Source organism: Gymnoscopelus microlampas (assembly GCF_963454915.1).
Source record: "Gymnoscopelus microlampas genome assembly, chromosome: 24".
NCBI classification, from domain to species: Eukaryota; Metazoa; Chordata; class Actinopteri; order Myctophiformes; family Myctophidae; genus Gymnoscopelus; species Gymnoscopelus microlampas.
In genome coordinates this window covers 20,470,146-20,489,161 of record NC_139961.1, presented here as the reverse complement: position 1 = coordinate 20,489,161, position 19,016 = coordinate 20,470,146, and the positions used below count along the sequence as shown (strand labels likewise).

General features: G+C 42.9%; 1 protein-coding gene across 1 annotated transcript; it reads left to right on the top strand.

Annotated features, from left to right (window-relative positions):
- Positions 1-1,977: 1,977 nt before the first annotated feature.
- Positions 1,978-18,402, top strand: ackr3b (atypical chemokine receptor 3b). The gene is made up of 3 exons (XM_084051697.1): positions 1,978-2,174; positions 13,651-14,328; positions 14,733-18,402. Exons 2-3 carry the CDS (start codon positions 13,705-13,707, stop codon positions 15,288-15,290), a joined length of 1,182 nt encoding a protein of 393 aa, XP_083907823.1. The 5' UTR covers positions 1,978-2,174; positions 13,651-13,704; the 3' UTR covers positions 15,291-18,402.
- The last annotated feature ends 614 nt before the right edge of the window (positions 18,403-19,016 follow it).

Here is a 19,016-nt window from a genome sequence, read left to right as displayed (position 1 = left end):
GCGTGAGAGCATATTCTATGCAGCTGTGTGTGGTGGTGTGCTGGACTTGGCCGGCGTGGTTTCGAAAGTGTGTGTGTGTGTGTGTGTGTGTGTGTGTGTGTGTGTGTGTGTGTGTGTGTGTGTGTGTGTGTGTGTGTGTGTGTGTGTGTGTGTGTGTGTGTGCGCGCGCGCGCGCGCGCGAAATCCGCGAATAATTTGATGTTGTAAAAACATAATGAGATCACATTGTGCATTGTGTGAATGTAGCCTAGATGGTTGAATGAAATATATTGAATCCCCGAAGAGCATTTTCCCAGGTCTGTTTTACACATTCAAGTATCAAATGTGTGCACATAAAGAACACTATAAGACACTGCGTTTCTCAATGTCTGGTCCGGGGACCACCAGGGGTCCAAAAGGACTTACGGGTCTATAAGTAACTGACAAGTGTACAATGAAATCAAGCCATTTTCTTATTTTTGACCTGACCCCCAATCAATTATCAGTATTAATTTAACTCATGGAATTTAACTTATGGAATATGAAGAATCAGACAGATCCATCTTGATCACATGACTATAGAGATAATGTGTACCGATTTGCGTGATGTTTACTTCGGACAAAATCTGTAGGAGTAATATCTAAAAAATTGTTTTGCAAAAATCGTCCTCCTGGTGGTGCTAGTATAATCAACCTGTTATAGTGCCACCATGGGGCTGATTTGAAACATTTCAAGTGGCATTTCTTCCTCGGCCTAGTGTGCAAAATGTCATGGAAATCGCACGGTGTGTTCATGATTTGAGGCATCTTGTTCAAAACGGAGCACTCCTGCAAACTTTGACAGCCAATGTTAGCCAATCAGAATGGAATATGAAAAATCTGAAATCTTTGTTAATGACTATAAAGTGTACCGATTTGTTTGGACAAAATCTATAGGAATTATATAAAAAATGTGTTTTGAAAAATGCTGTTTTCTGCTCTGGCATCCAGGGAGTGTGCGTGCACAGTTTCGCTGCGATCGGCCCTACGGTGCCGCAGATTAGCTGTTCACAGAGACACAGACACGGACACACTCACAGACGAACAGGGTGCAAAACATTATTCTCTGCCACGCCTTCGGCCTGGCGGAGACACTGACAACAAAACGCCTTCAGCGCACATTGCCTCTGTTCCCAAGTCAATTTTACGCACATCCATCCTTGGATCTGGACGTCAAACCCTCATTGAAACTATTGTTGGGCTGGTATTAAAGTGTCTAAAGGGGATGGAAATCAGACGTTTCACACATTCTTCACTGTCATTGTTCATAGTGAAACCGCAATGAATCACTGCTGCTCCGAGCCGCTCCGGTAGGCGTTGGTGGAAGAGTACTCACATTTTTTTTTACTTAAGTAAAAGTATTAATACCCTATTGTAGAAATAGTCTGTTATAAGTAGGTATTCAAAATCTAGCCTTCTTGAGTAAAAGTACAAAATTGGCATAGTATGCATGGCTACTTAAAGTACCAAAAGTTAAATAGGCTACTCATTATGCACTCTCATTTCACAAGTTTTCAAATGTATAAAAACACACACATATATATATATATATATATATATATATATATATATATATATATATATATATATATATATATATATATATATATATATATATATATATAGAGAGAGAGAGAGAGAGAGAGAGAGAGAGAGAGAGAGAGAGAGAGAGAGAGAGAGAGGGGTCTGAAGTGGTTTTGTAATAATAATCAAAATCTACAGTAACTTAAGTTGTCAAAGTTAAGTTTTCCCTTTGAGATGTATGGAGAAGCAAAAGTATTGCAACTTGCAAGTACTCCAGCAAAACAACAACAAAAAAATCAAAATTGTACTTAAGTACTTGAGTAAATGTACTTAGTTACTTTCCAGCACCACTGCCGGTAGGCGTTTCTCTCTCTCCTCCTCTCTGTATAACAGCAAGTGCAACGAGACATAGGAGGCAGAACCAACTGACCGAGAGTCAAGAGCTTACCTCTCTCTCTCCCTCTCTCTCCTACCTCTCTATACACCTCTCTCTCCCTCCCTCTCTCACTCACAACTTTTGGGATAGGATTTCCACGACAAGAGGACATTATAACATTAAATCCAGGGATACCTTTCAGCCGAAGCCTCGCGCACAGCGCAGGATTACGTCAAAGTCACCTTTTTTATTGCAAGTAAGTTTCTTTCTGTGCACAGGGTTGCCAGATCTGCTTATTATAATTTCCCCACAATATTTTACTTGAAAATAGCCGATCTACAAGCTCACAACGCGTCGCATCGCCACGCGTTGTGAGCTTGTAGATCTGCTATTTTCAAATAGCTGATGTATATGTTAAAGTGCTCATGTGGCCCTTCTTTTGGGCTGGTTTTCCTAGACCTGGTCGCTTGTTTTTCTCACAGAATCTGTCAACACTGTCTGTGCACCAGCATTTTCACACTATAATGCATGTAAAATCCCTGCCGTGTTAAAGCTGCGATCCGGAGCTTATTGAATTGACTACAACGTTATTTTAACCATCTAGTATTCAGTGTTGACACGAGGGGTAGAGATGTGGTGTCTCGCGCGGGAGACACGGGTTCGATTCCCGGTTAGGACCTTAAGGTTAGAGTTACAGATAGTTATAACACTATTGATGGATTTCTTTTTAGCCTGCATTGGTTATATTGGTTTTTATTCTGGTGCGACCTTAAAAAGCTGTATAGCCACTGCAAGCGAATGCAAGAGAACGCGAGTATTTGTCAACAAAATAGAGGCTTATTGCAAGTTTATTAATGGTGTATTAGCATGTTATTACTCAAACTGCAAGTTATGTGTAACACAGTGTTTAACAAACACTGGGTCGGGACCCAATGGTGTCTCGTGGACACTTTATGGGTCACGATTATTTTTTGAATTTTGTTTCTAATTATTATTTCAAAACATAAAAAAAAAACTTTTTCATGAATTAAAAACAAATTCAATGTTTTTTTTTCAAAATAATTTCATGAATAAATAAAAAACAAATCCATCATCTTATAAATTAGAAAACAAATGCTTTAGAAGTGGTGAAAATAGCCGATCTGCAAGCTCACAACGCGTTGTGAGCTTGCAGATCTGCTATTTTCACTAGTGTGTGTGTCCTGGTGTAACACGCTGAGATTGTGGTTTGCGTGTGGAGAGAGACGCACAGGAGCCCCAGCCTGTCAGCCCCTCTCATTGTAAAAGCTGTCACAGTGTGTTTCACAGTGAGCTTTATCTCCACGCTGGACATGCATTCAATGGGACTTTAGATAACACTGTATGTCTATGTGTGACTTATATACATATAGAGAGATGTGGACCTCAGATTAAACCACAAAAGAGTCTTATAGTTTGTTGCAGGGGTTGTCTTATAAATAAATAGTAGGCTATACATTAAAAGGGGGTTTTCACTTTCAAATAAAATAAACATCTTTTTTTTTTAAATAAATGTAAAATGTAATGGAAAAATCACACCCCCTGTGATTTTTTCAGAATTAGAATGTCCTTCTAATGCGTGATTTTGCCATTACTTTTTTTCATTTATTTAACATTTCTTTGTTTGTATGCTATTTGAGAAACTGTTGCAAAGAAAAGAGTTTCTAGCAGAGGTATAGGCTGACCTCTGCTGCCATTTCCTTTCACTCATTTAAAGTTGACAGTGTAATGTCTCAAGGACTCCCATAACTCTGAGAGTGTACGAAATGGAACCAAATGGACCCGTAAGGGTCCATTTGGTTCCATTCGTACACTCGCAGAATTACAGACCTGTAGGGTCTAAGGTTCCATGTTGTTCCATTCGTACACTCTTACATACATGTATAGGGTCTAAGGGTCCATTTGGTTCCATTCGTACACTCTCAGAGACAGACCTGTAGAGGCTAGGGTCCATTTAGAGCCCCCTCAATGAACCCCTAAGGGTCCCTGGACCTCACTTTGAGAACCACTGGTTTAAACTCATTAAAGAGACGAAGATTGCAGGATATATTAAAAAAACACTGACAGTGATATGAAATCACTCTAAATCAGTGTCAGCTGTGGAAAAATCCCCATCGTATTTCAAGTGTCACTGTGTCACTGTGCACACATAGGAAGAGAGAGATAGAGAAGGGGGGGGGGGGGTTATTGGCTCTCAGAAGGACAACAATGCTGCCGAGTGGTGGTAGTGAGTGATTCGAGAGTGTGAGATGAGAGAGGAGGAGAGGAGAGGAGGGGGAGGGTAGAGATGGTTGACTGGAGCCTGGGCTTAATGAATGGGTAGGAGGGGATGAGAGAGGGGGGGGCAGAGAGAAGAGAGAGAGGGGGGGGGTAGAGAGAGAGAGAGAGAGAGAGAGAGAGAGAGAGAGGGGGGGGAGCAGAGAGAGAGAGATTGGAGAAATTATAATGTGTGAACAGGAAAATGACAGGGTGTTTGACTGTATGGAGAAACAGCGAAGAGAACATATTTAATTGCTGGCATGGCAGTCAAATCCATAAGCATGTTGCTACAGTATATTTACACCTTTGCGCTTAGAAAAAGTTACACATAACAATAACAGAATAACAGTCAAAGTAACAGTAAGGGCATTCTTGGAGCCCTTTCCTTGTGTGAATTGTTGTTCAAGAACCTTGCTCGTGCAAAGCAAAGTGAAGATAAGCGGTAATTGTTAACTGTAAGGTAATAGGAGTGGTTCCGACACTTACAGAGACATCACAGTCCCCACAGTGGCCAAGGAGGTATCTCCACTATCCATCGATCAACAGCCATGTGTGTTGGCGTGTGCTCGAGGAAAACAGTGTCAAACTGCAAGTGACGTGTAACACACTTAGTGGTGGAAAAAGTACTACCTTTTTTAGTAAGTAAATGCATGGAATTTTAAATGTACTTCAGTAAAAGTACAAACATATCGTATAAAAACGTACTTAAAGTACCAAAAGTAGAAATAGCAGATCTACACGCTCACAATGCGTCGCATCGCGAGCTTGTAGATCGTCTACTTTCAAATGGTCGAAATGTATATAGGGCTGAAGTGGTTAATGTATGTTTTGTAATAAATAATAAGTAACTAGTAACTAAAGTTTTCAAATAATTATTCTGGAGTAAAAGTAGAACATTTATACTATCCATCGATCAACAGCCATGTGTGTTGGCGTGTGCTCGAGAAAGACAGTGAAAGGCACCGATTTGTACATTGATCTGGATGAGTGCAACAACAGCTACATAACTAAAACGTACACAAGCCCCTCAGTTGTGGTAACTACAACCTGCAATCTATGTGTCCGTGTTTGCTCAACAATGAAGCTTCTTCTTACACTGAGATTTATGTCTCACCTTGGGTCAAACGTCCCTATACTGCGCCCCCTCAGGGCCAAGGATCAGGTGAAAGGACCCTAAAGTAAACACAAGGTATTTACAAGAGCCCCGGGTGCTTGCGATGCACGCCGATTTATGGGAAAAGAAAGCATTTAGAATGTTAAAATCACTGATTTAGATTGATTTCTTTGCAATTGTGTGTCTTGTAAGATAAGATGAGACCTTTATTTACCATCCCGAGGGATATTGAGTCACCAGAGGCAACACAGCAGTTAAGATGCAGTTACAGGGTAAAAGTATTGTAGATACAGCAGGGTCAAGACATCTCACACACACAAAAAGAAGCACCATCGATAATGAACAAAATATGCAACTGTATACACCCTCAAAAAACTTGAGATCCTTATGTCAGATCCTTAATGTCGGTGTACAGTAGAAGACGTTCTCCCCTCCCATCTTCTCTCCTCCCCTCTCTCCTCTCCTCTCCTCTCCTCTCCTCTCCTCTCCTCTCCTCTCCTCTCCTCTCCTCTCCTCTCCTCTCCTCTCCTCTCCTCTCCTCTCCTCTCCTCTCCTCTCCTCTCCTCTCCTCTCCCCTCCCCTCCCCTCCCCTCTCCTCTATCTTATTCCTCTATCTTATTCTTCTCTCTTGTCCTGTCCTCTTTCCTCTCCTCAGTCTCCTTCGCCCTCATTCTAAACAGGAAGGTGTGTTCAGAGCTATAAAAAGGGAGAGAAAGAGAGAGAGCTCTCCCCGTTCCCTTTTGTTTGGGGATGCGTTCTCCTCCCCCTGGATTGCGGTGGTCCTGGGGATTCTTTTTGTTGTGATCTGTTGGTGATTTAGGGCTAGTTTGCTACAGCTGTCCATCTGCTCGGGTTACCCCGCGATGCTTTTAAGGCTATCTCGCTAACTTTGTTAGGAGTGCAAACATCTGGCTAATTTTAAGCGCACATAAACAGGGCGAGACCACTTCTCTTTGATACCGCAAACCCCCCCTTGCATTAAGGGACGCTTTAAAGTCTCGATTCAGGGTGTATCGATTTAACCCATTAAGACCTGATTCTACAAAATGTCTTTTTATGTTGTTATATCAGTGGTTCTCAAACTTTTTTCATATCAAGGACCCTCAAAATGTAAAATGTATTTGGCCGCAGACCCCCATCTCAAAATATTTTGTTCCAGGGACCCCCAGAAGCAAAGATTTGAGTCTAAAATGTTCCATTTAGAAATATATATATTCAACGTTTTTTCAAAAATAGCATATATACAAGCTCGGTGCCACGCTATGAGCTTGTAGATCTGCTATTTTTGAATAGCCAAAGAAATCTAAAATGACACAAATGCGTTCCCGGTCTTAATGGGTTAAAGGGCGTGTGGAGTTGGATGTACAGTTTTCTTTGCGTTTGAAGCGGCCAGGCTATATCATAAACTTGCTTATAAACGTATAAACATCATTTATAAGTGCTTCAGTTGGAGCCACTCTCTGTTTTGGCCAGAGAGTGCACACATACCACATACACAGTAAACCATTTAGTGTTCATTTAACCTCAAAGAGTATACAAATGGAGCCAATTTGTTCCATTTGTATACTCCTTCAAAGTTAAATGAACACCAAGGATTTTACTGTGTATAGTCACAGATCCAATACAGACTTCAAATCTGATTCCAGATCTGCTTTCTGCATGTCACCCCTCATTCATGTGGGACTTATACCCCCAATACAACCCTTAATGCTGAGTGCCAAACAGGGAGGCATGGGGTCCCCATTTTTATAGTCTTTGGTACGACCCGGCCAGGGAATTGAACCGCTAATCGCAGGGCCACTGAGTTTTTCCCCCCTTTTTTTCTGTATTTCCCATTATACTTTAATTACATCTTTCACACATAATGACAAGAATATAATACATTACACGACACAGCAACTTTGTTTAGTCTAAAAGGTTGAAAAGGTCACGCACTTTCACATCCACAATTTCACATCCGCATCTCAACTGAAAAAGTCATTTTCTAAAGGGTTTACTTTGGGTCTTAAGGGTGTATATGAGTGCATGTTGTGAGGTTAATGCTGTTATTTACGGAGGTGAACTGTAGAGATGTACTGAGATGACCCGTACAGGCCTGTAACTCTGAACTCTGAGAGTGTACAAATGGTGGTTCCATTTGTACAACTCGACAGGAACTCGACGGTGGAAGTGTGAGGGAGGTGTCACTGTCATGTCCCCAGTGATCTTTTATTCATATCTCCTGTCTTCAACATGGTGCAAAATTCTGAGTCTGCTGGATCATCAACTAAATTTAGAATCAAGAATCGAGAGGGGTTCATTCGTCTCCCCCTCGTATTGGTTCAAGCAGCGAAATGTTGGTGTGATATATGGTCACATGGCCAAATAGCAAGAAAATAGCAGATGTACAAGCTCGCAACACGTTGCATCATGATGTGTTGTGAGCTTGTAGATCTGCTATTTTTTGCTACTGTTGCATGAAACTGTCATACGGCGAAGTATTGTGACTAAAACTCGCCTCAACACACAAGCATTTGCGGCCTGGTTGATCTCGGCTTTGGAACGCCCTGCCTGAGGACCTAAGGCTGGCAAAGTCAGTGTCATCTTTAATTTAAATCACTGCTGAAAACAACCTCTTACAGTACATCAAGGCCTTTTCATAGCTTTCGTTACCTCTTTTATCTGCGTCTACAGAGTTTCCTTGTATACCTTTTCATGTTTTTACAGTACTCTACTGTTCTACAATTGAAACCTAAGGGTCCATTTGAATACATTTGTACACTCTCAGAGTTAAATTAACACACCGGGGATTTTACTGGACACAGTCCACTCGTCTGAGTATTGTTACTTTATTTGGACAGACAGCTTTGGAGAGACACAGGAGATAGGACTCCATCAGGATTTGATTCTATGCTGGCACATGAGTAGGCTACCTAAGTAATGTAGTGGATTACATTTAAGTATGTACTGCAGACAGACATAGAGCTCCTAACATTTCTGAGTGAGCTCACAGTCAAGTTCTTTTTATGGTGGTGACACCGGCATAATACTGACCGATCTCCAACTCAGAGAGTTTACAAATGTAACCAAATGAACCATTTGGATACATTTGTACACTCGCTGAGTTTCAAATGTTTAAATTAGCGCTGCAGATTTGAGTGTGTACAGTCGAACCTCCCATATGATTTTACTGGTGAGTGAACTAACAATAAAGTGATGCTAATTCTGGCCCTTAGACAGACTTTTCACCTCTCATAAAAGGGTGACAGCATTAGCCCCGCAACATGCACTCATACATATCCGCCCTTAAGCCCCGAATGCACAGCTGCACATGCACACACACACACGCACGCACACACACACACACACACACACACGTAAGCACGCACGCACGCGCACACGCATAGTCGCACACACACACACACACACGTCAAACCCCAATTGCACAGATGCATATGTAGAAACATACACACACACACACTCACACACAGACACAGCAGACACAGAACACACTGTTGGTGACCCGGCGGCCTTAAGGGGACGCCCCCGGTCAGTCTTGAAAACATCACAATGTCTTCGTTCTGTACACAAGGACGTGCTTGTGTGGTCCCGGCGTAACGCGCTAAGGTCACCGCGCTGCTCATAAAACGTGATGGCTACTTCAATCAGCCACCAGGCTATTATAGTGTGTGTCACAGTTAAAGTTTACGAGGGCTCTCCGCATGTGGACACTTGTATTAATGATGAGAGTATTGACTGCAGACATATATCCTAATAATTATGTCAATATGATAAGCAGTGGGGGTATGTGCAGATGTGTGGGGAAATATTCACTGTTTGTGTTTAATTAAAGCTTCAATTGGGAACGGATTTGAATGAATAACACGTTAGTTTAGCCAGTCTGTATGGTTAATACAATATAACTAGTACATGTACAGTGGTTGGAGGCTGTCTCACTACTCTTCCATTGAGATATTTAGACCCTGGTGTCGGGTAGGACACCCTACTTGTTTGACAACTTAAGTAGTATTGCCTAAAGCTCATGAGCCCAATATCACCCTCGGTCAGGGGAGGATTCCCTCTTGCACGAGTGGTAGATATATGGTCCTCCACACCCAGGTGTTACTGTTGCAATTAGCTCTCTCCGCCGGGAGAGGACATAAAACCCACGCAACTTTAACTGAGCCACTCTGGAGCTCTCATATAGTTAAATGAACACTTCAGGACTTCAGTGTATACGTTAGCTGTAAACGTAGCGAAAGTTATGTGTTTTGAAATGAAAACGTATGTGTGGACGTAGCCTTAAGCCACAGGGATAGAAGCCAGTCACAGTGTTTGGTCATCAAACAACCACTTCAGACGTGCTTCAGTTAATCGCGTTGACTACGCCAAGCGTGTTATGAACTGTACCCTGGATATATGAGTAATTTCCCGAGCTGTTCCGTCCCTCGATGGTCATATCTTTCTGCGGCTCGACTCCGGGTGACAGTTCTGAGCGGTTTCGTAATCCCTGAACAAATTAGCTTTTTCCACTTGGGTGCTGTTGTATGTGTGCCCCCCTGTCAGGAGAGGTTATATTTGCAAATGCAGATGATGATACATTTAATAAACCTAGCAATGGATCATGCCGAAATGCCTTCTTGTTTTTGAAATACAGCACGAGTCAATAGAAGTGTTTTTTGCTGTAGTGGATTAAACACAGACATCCTACACATACTGTATGTAGGATCTGTCCATTAAACTGCCAAGCATTCAATTATAACCATTAATAAAATCATAAATCTTAATTACAAGTTTGACACAACAGTGCATTAACATGGAATTGGACCATTTGCAACCATGCCGACTGGACTGGCCACGAAGTGTGTTATTATTATTATTATAATGAATCTAATAAAACAAGCTTTTCGCTTGACAGCTCGCTCAAATTAGACCCACACAGGAAGCCTGTAATAACTTAACCACAACACTGTACCAACACATAACTGGAGATAGTTTGTCCTATTATAAAAGATTAATACATCTTTATACTGGTACATTTACATTTTATTTCTTAAATGAGAGTGGGCTGTCCACCCCCATTTGTAGTTTTTCTTATTTATGTAATCATTAAAGCTGAACGGGGGGTGGGGTGGGGGGGAGATTGATTCAGGTCATATTCCTGTATGTACTGTATGCTATACTAACATTGTGCTTGTTAATAATATATTGCTATTTTATCCTTTATTTAACCAGATACATTATTTTGTGATTTACATCAAGTGAGTCCTGGCCAAGAAGGCAGTATTTCATAAAGTACCTCAGTATAGAAGACAAAAACAACGTATAACACATACCAATGGATATAACAGAACAGCAATGAAAAGAACAGACTTCAGTGGTTAATACGTTTAAGTGTATGAAGGTAATTTATATGTGGACTCTGAGCACAGTGCAGTCTAGAAACATGTACATTATGAGGTCAACACCATCATCAGGGAGGGAGGAGAGGAGGGGGAGAGAGAGACCTGGGGATTGGTTCAGTGGTGGACGGTAACAAGGTACATTTACTTGAGTACTGAACTTAAGTGCATTTTGTAAGTATCTGTGCTTTACTTGAGTAATTGTATTTTGGGATACTTATGACTTTCACTCAACTACATTCCAATGTACTTTTGACTCCACGACATTTCTACCAAGGGAAAAAAAAAGTTAATTTTGATCAAGTGTGCAACAAGAGATATCAACACAGTCCTACACAACAGATCTGAATTAACCACTTAAGTCCTATTTCAAATACTATAACTGGAAAATCTCAAAATGTCAATACAGCAATGCATTGATATTAAAAAAGAAAATATAGCCTACTTTGTAATTTGTAAAAGTGTTTTTAAGAGCATATACTTTTGAATATTTAAGTTAACTCAAGTACAAATGTGACACAGCAACTTTCACGTGTAGTCGAGTAGCATTTGACCAGGAGTATCTACACTTTTACTCAAGTTACTGGGGTACTTTGTCCACCACTGGATTTGATCCAAGACCACGTATAAATATGGGTACAGGGAGGCGGATGATGTCCACTCAGCCGTGGACTGACTGGCAGTACAAACAGCGTATTATTATCGGTTCATGTTAGCCCCGACGCGGCGCTCAAATTGGACCCATATGCGTCAAGTGTCCTGTTTTGGGGAAGGGGGAGAAGATAACTCTCTTTCTGGCAGCGCCGGCCCTAATTCTGTTCGTTATTGATGGTCTTGAGAGGAGCCCGGGGAGCCATGGGAAATGTTCTCTGTGTGATGAACAACAGAGAGAACATTCCTCGGAACAGCAGGCGGCCATACCCCTCCTGACACAGCGGCACACCATGGTAGACGTTGTTTAAAAGTGATACCCATGGGCCGGGTGTTGCCAGACAAATAAGCAACCAGGTCTACGAAAACAAGCCCAAAAGAAGCAACTATAGGCTACAGGAGCACTTAAAACCTATGTTATACGTAGGCTATTTGAAAATAGCCGACAAGCTCACAACGCGTCGCGATGCGACGCGTTGTGAGCTTATAGATCTTCTATTTTCAAAACGATCTTGAGTTAAAAAAGGGCAAAATTTGGCATATTTTTTAAACATTTTAACATCACATATCTGGTAAGGGGGTACCAGGCACAAGTTATAATTTCAGAAGGGGGGGTGTCCGTGGACAAATACACATTTGGGGGTCCTTGGCATGAAAATGTGTGAGAACATTAGGGAAGCAATAGCCCAAATAAGCAACTACACTTTAGAAACAAGCCCCAAAAAACCTGCAACCCCGCAACTACCAATATTTACAGTCAAGCAACTTCAAAGAAAAACAAGCCCAATGTCGCTTATAATAAGCAGATCTGGCAACACTGCCCATGGACCGTTCACCCAAATAACTATGGTTAGATTTGCTGGGGGGAATGTGGGGAAATCCATGCCTCTATTTTTGATATCCCCCTGTCCGGTCAATCTGGTCAATCTATCCCCAGTGGGGATATGTTTTATCTGTGCCCCTGGTCAGACTGAATACATGCATTTCCTTTTGGAAAATGCTGACTGATTGAACACTTTATTAGACAGAAATGTAAACAGGGGACTTGTTTCCATTGTGGTCCTCCTATGTATTAAATTCATCAACGTAGCATAAAGATAACACTAAAATACAATATCATCAACGAACACAAAACATGTACAAAGTACAAAACTGTAGGCGGTTAATGCAATCACCTTTCTATGGGAAAAGTGAGTTTACCTCCACTTTTGGCCTCCTGAAAGATGGATTCTCAGGCCTGTTTTGAAGGAAGCCAGTGATCCACATATCGAATAGACTTTGAGCTTGTAGATCGACTTTTTTCCGCTGTTTGTTGTACAAAGAAGTATATATAGTATAAAATGGTCATGTTTATTACCATGCGAACCTTGCAAATGATAATAATCCTTACTTAGTTCTAAAACAAGTCTGGGTTCTTGTTTTTTGTATAAATGAAATGGAAGAGATTTGTTTTGTAGTTTCCCTTTGTTTGTTGGTTTCGGTTTGGTGGTTGTCTACTGCGTTTCTACTTTTAGAAGTCATCGTCATTAGAGTCATAGTGAATCATCGTGTCAGACTAAATGTGAACGGTATAAATGTAGTCACGTTATAGGATCAAAGGAATGTAGTCTTGACATTATGGTCTGACCCCTGCACTCTTCACTAGCAGTTTGCTTGTAATGTTGATCTAGACATCGATGCTTCTTCTGTGGTTTGAAGCGTGTAAGTTATACCTCATTGTATGACCATGCAAGATGTTTTCGCTCGCATGAGAGTGATTTACAGCTAGCGACGTGACCGTACGAGAAAGAATGAATTAGGCGTTACTAAAGCCACTTAAGTCCCTCTATAAGAACAGCTAAATATCAAGAAAATGAAATGTAATAATGAATGAAGCGATGGCTCACGGACGACCTGTGGTCACCTCAAATAAACAATGGATGTTTAACAGCCAAAGCCCTCTGATATTTCAATAAACAATAACCAAGATGTTTTTGTTTTTTAAATGACCGCAGAGGGTCTGGAGATGCGTGTAGAGGTCATGACCCTTGAAGCCACATGTGTCCTGCTATGTGAATGTGAATCCCCCAGAACCCCCTGCTCTACACCCCCCCCCCCCCACACACACACACACACAGTCCACAATTTCCTTCTAATCTGTCACAACGAAAGTGCATTGTCTGAGTGAAAAGAACCCCCCGTGGCGTTTTTAAATAAACAACCGTTGTTTTACAGAGAATGCTTTCATTATGGAAAGAAAATAACGAGTTCCTGTTTTCTTTTCACGAACGAAACACTAACCTTTGTTTCCTCTTTTCCTTTTTTCGCAGACCGAAAGCCGCCCCCCCTTTGAATTCGACCTTTGACCCCCACACCAACCAACCATGCCCGCGGAGTCCGCCATGAGCCTCAACGTCAACGACCTGACGGAGCTGATGGAGATGTGGGAGGAGCTCAACTTCACCGCCGGCGACCACCTGGACGGCAGCGGCAACTTCTCGCACCACGTGGAGACGTACATGTGTCCGGCGGGCTTCAGCCACGGCGCCTTCCTCTACACGCTCTCCCTCCTCTACGTGTTCATCTTCCTGGTGGGCCTCGCCGCCAACGCCCTGGTGGTCTGGGTCAACCTGCGGCGCTCCGGGTCTCGGAGCCGCGGCGGCGCCGGCGGCCACGAGACCCACCTCTACATCCTCAACCTGGCCGTGGCCGACCTGTGCGTGGTCGGCACGCTGCCCGTCTGGGTGAGCTCGCTGCTGCAGAAGGGCCACTGGCCGTTCGGCGAGCTCGTCTGCAAGCTCACCCACCTGGTGTTCAGCGTCAACCTGTTCGGCAGCATCTTCTTCCTCACGTGCATGAGCGTGGACCGCTACCTGTCGGTGGCGCACTTCGGCGACGCCGGCGCCAGCAACGGCAGCCGCCGGAGGAAGGTGGTCCGCCGGGTCGTCTGCGTGGCGGTGTGGCTGCTGGCGCTCGCCGCCTCGCTGCCCGACACGTACTTCCTGAAGGTGTGTGTAGTGTACAGACGATTGTTTTTGGATATTGTGCTGTTTAGACCAAGGGCACTCAAAATGCACTTAGTTATACTTACTGTATGTTAACTTTATGAACTTAAATACAAATACATTGGACATAAACAAAGAAAAATGTTAATGATAGTCATTAAGCTTCTAATATAGACTGAAGTCATTAAAGCGGGTCATGTTTGCATGTTTAGAATTGTAACAGCTGAAATCAATAATATATCAGTAATCCGATATTAACCTGGGGGCCGCATTAAGTGAAGGTTGATAGGTTCTTGGTTGACCTATGATCCTAGTTCACTATTGCTATGCATTTGATGTTTTACCTCGTGTTTTTTTCTTGCTCTGGATTAAGAGTGTCCGCTAAACGCCTAAATTGTACATTTCAGGCGGTCAAGTCCTACCACTCCGAGAGCACGCTCTGCCGGCCCGTCTACCCCTCCGACAGCCCCCGGGAGTGGATGGTGGGCGTCCAGATGAGCTTCATGATCCTGGGCTTCGCCATCCCCTTCCCCGTCATCGCCGTGTTCTACCTCCTCCTGGCAGGCGCCATCTCGTCGTCGGGCTCCGGCGGCGGGAGCGACCAGGAGCGCCGCCTCAGCCGCAAGATCATCCTCATCTACATCGTGGTGTTCCTGGTGTGCTGGCTGCCGTACCACGGCGTCCTCCTGGTGGACACGCTGTCGCTGCTCGGCGTGCTGCCGTTCAACTGCGGGCTGGAGAACTTCCTGTACGTGGCGCTGCACCTCACGCAGTGCTTCTCGCTGCTGCACTGCTGCATCAACCCCGTCATCTACAACTTCGTCAACCGGAACTACCGCTACGACCTCATGAAGGCCTTCATCTTCAAGTACTCCACCAAGACGGGCCTGGCGAAGCTCATCGACGCCGGCTCGCACGCCTCCGAGACGGAGTACTCCGCCGTGGAGAGCAACGTCCCGGTGTGAAAAAGGGGCGGGAGAGGGAGGAGGAGAAAAAAACAAGTTTGGACTATAACTTCTTCAGACACTCTTAACCAAAGCTTTCCTGGGCTGGGACTGTAACCATGTGCCCGATGTGTTAGAAATAGACGGGACAAAGTCATAAAAGGCACTGTGTGAAATCGTGACCAAATGTATAAGCCTACAGTATAAGCTGTAATTTACTGTACCGCGGAGAACAACGTTTTCACTCCTCCCCGAGTAGAAATATGGATTGGACCTTGGGGACTGAGGGGGGAGGGGGGAGGGGGGGCGGTGTTAAGAAAGCACTTCAACTGAACTGGAGACATGGAGTCACCCAAACAGACGGGCACTGTGACACTGTAAACACAAACGCTGACACATTCACACACCCGAACGCAAATACACACACGGATATGCGTACACAAACATTATTGTTATTCACGAAAGCACATAAACGCTCCGCACGCACACACATACTTGCACGCACACTTATGCACGCATATACTGTACATATACACAAACAGCCTCTCTCTCACTCTCTTTCTGTCTCTCCCCTGCACACACAGCTGCAATCGTTACACTCGCGAGCAATGCAGAGCCCAGGGGGTCTTCGACAGGGGGTCCGGGACCACGAGGGGTCCTCAGAGTCAAATCTTTGTGTGATAGGATATTTCTTTTACATTAACCACTTGAACCCTAGCATCCTTTTTTGAGGAGAACTTCAGCCAAAGATAGCAGATCTACAAGCTCACAGCGCTGCGAGGCGTTGTGAGCTTGTAGATCGGCTATTTTCGGCAAAGAGGTTTGGCGTGGAGGGAAAAAAGAGCAGACCAAGGACAGAGTGAAAGGTCAAGTTTACTAAGTATTGACGGTTTAAGTGGTTAAATGTCTGAAAATGAACATGAATTCAACACACACACTGATGATAGTGCTGTCAAACTTAGTCTATGAAGCTATCTATGAAAAAGTTGAATCTGCATTGCAACACAATTTTACTTTTATATAATGTAGTGGGTGGGGGGTCCCTGGTTCATCCGTCTCTCAGCTAAGGGGTTCCTTGGCCTGAAAAACCACCCCTGGCATAGCCCCCAGCAATTCACACTAATACACATTCACACAAAAGGACCCCCCCCCCCCCCCCCCCCCATGCCCTGCAGGTTAGTTAAGAGCCTCAACCCTAGCCTGTGTTTATCTGACAGTTCTGGGAGCAGTCAGTCAGTCATCGAGGCTCCACTGCACTCCACACTTATTCCTACCGAGAGACTGCCATTTAACCTCCATCCATGTACACAGCTGCAGGTGAAAAAAACCCTCTCTGTCAAACCACAAGATCCAGACCGAGATTGTGCGCCAAACCCGCAGGCATATTACTATACGACTCAGAAGTCAGGAGGAAGACAAATATATTGCGTAATTTATGTGTCTGTGGGGCTCGGGGTAACTTTGGCTGAACCACCGTTAGCAGGCGAGTGAGGAATGTCATGCATTTTGGGATCCAGGGGGAAGAGGAGAGATAGTGATCAAACACTTTGAAGGGCTCGTGTAGCAGTTTCTTGGAAGAGGCGAGAACACGTGTAGCTCGGTTGATATCTGCTACTTAATATACTCACCACCCATTTGACATGTCCCTGATCCTGGCAATTAAATTGGATATTCTTCAGGTCACGGAGCCTGTTGAATGTTATTCAACTATTTTGGTTAAGTGGTACTGGCCAGCACAAGAGTTTTGGCAAATTTCTGAATGCAATGGGTCTACCAGCAGCTTTGTTATTATCATTCTTTTGCCAACAGTAAACAGCATACCAAAATCATCTTGCCAGAACTGTGATTGCTTTCTACACAGCAGTATCGTCACAGTCTCTATACAGACAAACAGGAAGATGCATGCCAGGGTTGATGGGGTTCAGGTGAAGCCTGTTTCCCCCATAAAGCCACTTCTTGTCCTTGTCGCTCCTCACTTATCAGCCACCACCTTGCATTTCTTAAAGATGCAATCCGTAAGTTTCATGTCTCACCCAGGATCTGAACCGCAAATTCCACACTTCTACCGTTCTTTCAAGACGGAATGCTCACTTAGCCAGGGGGAGACGTAGCTTCAGGCAGGGCTACTTGCCATGAGACAGTATCCCCACCTGACACCAGGGTGTAAATTTCTCAATGGAAGCGTAGGGAGACCACCTCCAAACAATGCACATGCTTGTAATACTCTACCATACAGATTGAGTTAACCCATTCAATCCGGGAACACATCTCTGTCATTTTAGATTTCTTTGGCTATTAAAAAAATAGCAGATATACAAGCTCATAGCGCGGCACTCGGTGCTGGGCTATGAGCTTGTACATCTGCTATTTAAAAAAAAAAAAATCAACATTTGTGAAAATATTTGATTATATATATAGTTTTAAAGGGAATTACATTTTTGACTCAAATCTTTGCTTCTGGGGTTCCCTATTACAAAATATTTTGAGATAGGGGTCCGTGACATGAAAAAAAAAATACACAGATTCTTTCCTGGTCTAAATGGGTTAATAACCTTTAATCCATTAAAATAAGTTCCGGATTGCAGTTTTTAAAACCCGAGATTGTTATTCAATTGTGTGCAAGACTTTCAGCAGGCTGTGACACGACTACACTGTAGTGTGAAATCCAGAGTTTTTAGATAACTGCGTGTGCAAATGGAACCAAATGGACCCATGGGTCCATTTGGTTCTATTTGTACACTCACAGAGTATGTCCCTGTGTAATGCTTTTGTAAATAGGTTGAAGGAGTATATTTTGTGCCTTCAAAATGTCTTTAAAATAGTATATTCTGTGAATATGTTTATATCAGTATTTACATGCAAGTGCTGTGATATTTGAAGTTTGATGTGGCATGTGATGTATTGATGGTATTGATTGATTGTATTGTGTTTTTATACAGATTTTGCATTGATGAAGGCTTTTTTTTATTTTCATGTACATAGTTTTTTTTATATAATCTTCTGATCAGGTCATCAAATTGTTTCCTGTATCTTTTCTTTGCATTTATCTACAGACTTACGTGCGTAAGTGTTCAGCTGTGCAAAGTTCTGACTTATTGTATTATAATTCATGCTCCCATGCGTAAAAAATAAATATGCCTAAAAAACTGCATTTTGTTTCTATGCCTCTTCAATCGGTGTGCCCTTTGAGTATCTACCGGCAACCTTGCCAACATTGGAACAGGTGGCATAAGTGTGAAAGAGAGTTTTTTTCTTTTAAAAGTTAATATTTAAAAAAGGTTTAGCCAGTCAAATTAAGTCCTCACATCTATATACAAAGTACATCCTGCACATAATTCTACATTCATTCAAACTCCTAACTCTGACTGGGGAGGGAGTCTGGGAGATAGGTGGGCTATTGCTAATGATCATTACATCCTGATAAGAAAAACAATATTTCTACAGAAGAAGAAAAATACTTAAAGGGTAGGGTAAGTGATTTACTTTGGTTAAAATAAGTGTTAAATAGCTCTATATTCTGATAGTACTCATTGCTATATAGTGTCTGTTCAGTAAAAGGAGTCTCCCATGTCTCTCCAGCTCTTTATTACACAGAAAATGCATTTTTAGTGCTCTCTCCTGATTGGCTTAAATGTTGTCAACTACCAGAAAATGGACTATATTCTGTTTACTAAAGAGCTGGAGCTGTGCCCGAACAAACACTCTGTAGCAATGATTACTATCAGAATATGGTACTTCAACCTTTTA